This window comes from Apteryx rowi, unplaced genomic scaffold, assembly GCF_003343035.1.
Source record: "Apteryx rowi isolate R43461 unplaced genomic scaffold, aptRow1 scaffold_2323, whole genome shotgun sequence".
In the NCBI taxonomy this organism is placed as follows: Eukaryota; Metazoa; Chordata; class Aves; order Apterygiformes; family Apterygidae; genus Apteryx; species Apteryx rowi.
The window spans coordinates 3,337-5,009 of NW_020448668.1; the positions used below are offsets into that span (position 1 = coordinate 3,337).

At 61.7% G+C, this 1,673-nt stretch overlaps 1 protein-coding gene across 1 annotated transcript; it reads right to left on the reverse strand.

Moving 5' to 3' along the window:
- Positions 1-6: 6 nt before the first annotated feature.
- Positions 7-1,448, reverse strand: LOC112966120 (histone-lysine N-methyltransferase 2B-like). The gene has a single exon (XM_026065870.1). It carries the CDS (start codon positions 1,416-1,418, stop codon positions 1,158-1,160), a length of 261 nt encoding a protein of 86 aa, XP_025921655.1. The 5' UTR covers positions 1,419-1,448; the 3' UTR covers positions 7-1,157.
- Between the last annotated feature and the right edge of the window lie 225 nt (positions 1,449-1,673).

Here is a 1,673-nt window from a genome sequence, read left to right on the forward strand (position 1 = left end):
CTCCCTATGATCCTTGGGTGCTCCCCATGATCCATGGAAGCTCCCCATGATCCCTGGTGGCTTCCCCACGATCCATGGAAGCTCCCCATGATCCCTGGTGGCTTCCCCACGATCCATGGAGTCTCCCCACGATCCATGGAGGCTCCTCATGATCCATGGAGGCTCCCCATGATCCTTGATGGCTCCCCATGATCACTGGTGGTTTCCCCATGATCCTTGATGGCTTCCCATCATCCCTGGTTGCTCCCCACGATCCCTGGTGGCTTCCCCATGATCCATGGAAGCTCCCCATGATCATTGGAGGCTCCCCATGATCCTTGGTGGCTTCTCATGATCCTTGGTGGCTCCCCATGATCTTTGGTGACTTCCCCATGATCCTCGATAGCTCCCCACAATCCCTGGTGGCTTCCCCATGATCCCTGGTTGCTCCCCATGATCCATGATGGCTCCCCATGATCATTGGTGGCTCCCCACGATCTTTGGTGGCTTCCCCATGATCCATGGTGGCTCCCTATGGTCCCTGGTTGCTCCCCCTGATCCTTGGGTTGCTCCCCATGATCATTGGTTGTTCCTCATGATCCATGGAGGCTCCCCATGATCTTTGGTGGCTCTCCATGATCTTTGGTGGCTTCCCCATGATCTTTGATGGCTCCCCATGATCCCTGGTTGCTCCTCATGATCCCTGGTGGCTCCCCATGATCCATGGAGTCTCCCCACAATCCATGGAGGCTCCCCAAGATCTTTGGTGGCTTCCCCATGATCCATGGAGGCTCCCCATGATCCATAATGGCTCCCTACAATCCCTGGTGGCTCCCCATGATCCTTGATGGCTCCCCATGATCATTGGTGGCTCCCCATGATCCATGGAGGCTCCCCATGATCATTGGTGGCTCTCCATGATCTCTGGTGGCTCCCCATGATCCCTGGTTGCTCCCCATGATCATTGGTGGCTCCCCATGATCCATGGAGGCTCCCCATGATCATTGGTGGCTCTCCATGATCTTTGGTGGTTCCCCATGATCTTTGGTGGCTTCCCCATGATCTTTGATGGTTCCCCACGATCCTTGGGGGCTCCCCATGACTCCCGGTGGCCCCCCACGAGCTCTAGCTGCTCCCCACGATCCCGTGATGGCACCGATGACGGCCCGGCCAGCGGCTCAGTTGAGGAAGCGGCGGCAGCGCTTGGCGCCGCAGTTGCAGGGCAGCTTGGCGGCGGGCTCCTCGATGGGGAACTTGTAGTCGTAGGTGAGCTCCTCGCCGCGGCGGATGGGCCGCAGGGCGAAGATGACGATGCGCTTGCGGCCCTCGGCCTGGATGACGCGCGAGTAGCAGTTGGGCTCGCACGAGTGGTTGATGAAGCGGGCGGCGCTGCCGTGCATCGTGGCGTCCACCACCTCCAGGTCGTCCACGCGGAACATGTAGCAGCCGATGCCCTGCGGGCGCCGGCGGCGGCGTCAGGCCACGGGGACGGGGGCGGGGGACGGGGACGCGGAGAGGGGACGGGGGACGGGGACGCGGAGAAGTGACGGTGTCAAGGGACAGGGACAAGGACGCGGGCAGCTGGCAGTGGCGGAGGACGCGGAGAGGGGACGGGGACAGGGACAAGGACGCGGGCAGCTGGCGGTGGCAGAGGATGTGGAGAGGGGACAGGGGACGGGGACAAGGACGCGGGC

Coding starts and splice junctions, on each gene's coding strand:
- LOC112966120 (XM_026065870.1), bottom strand. CDS start 1,418: ATGTTCCGCGTGGACGACCTGGAGGTGGTGGACGCCACGATGCACGGC.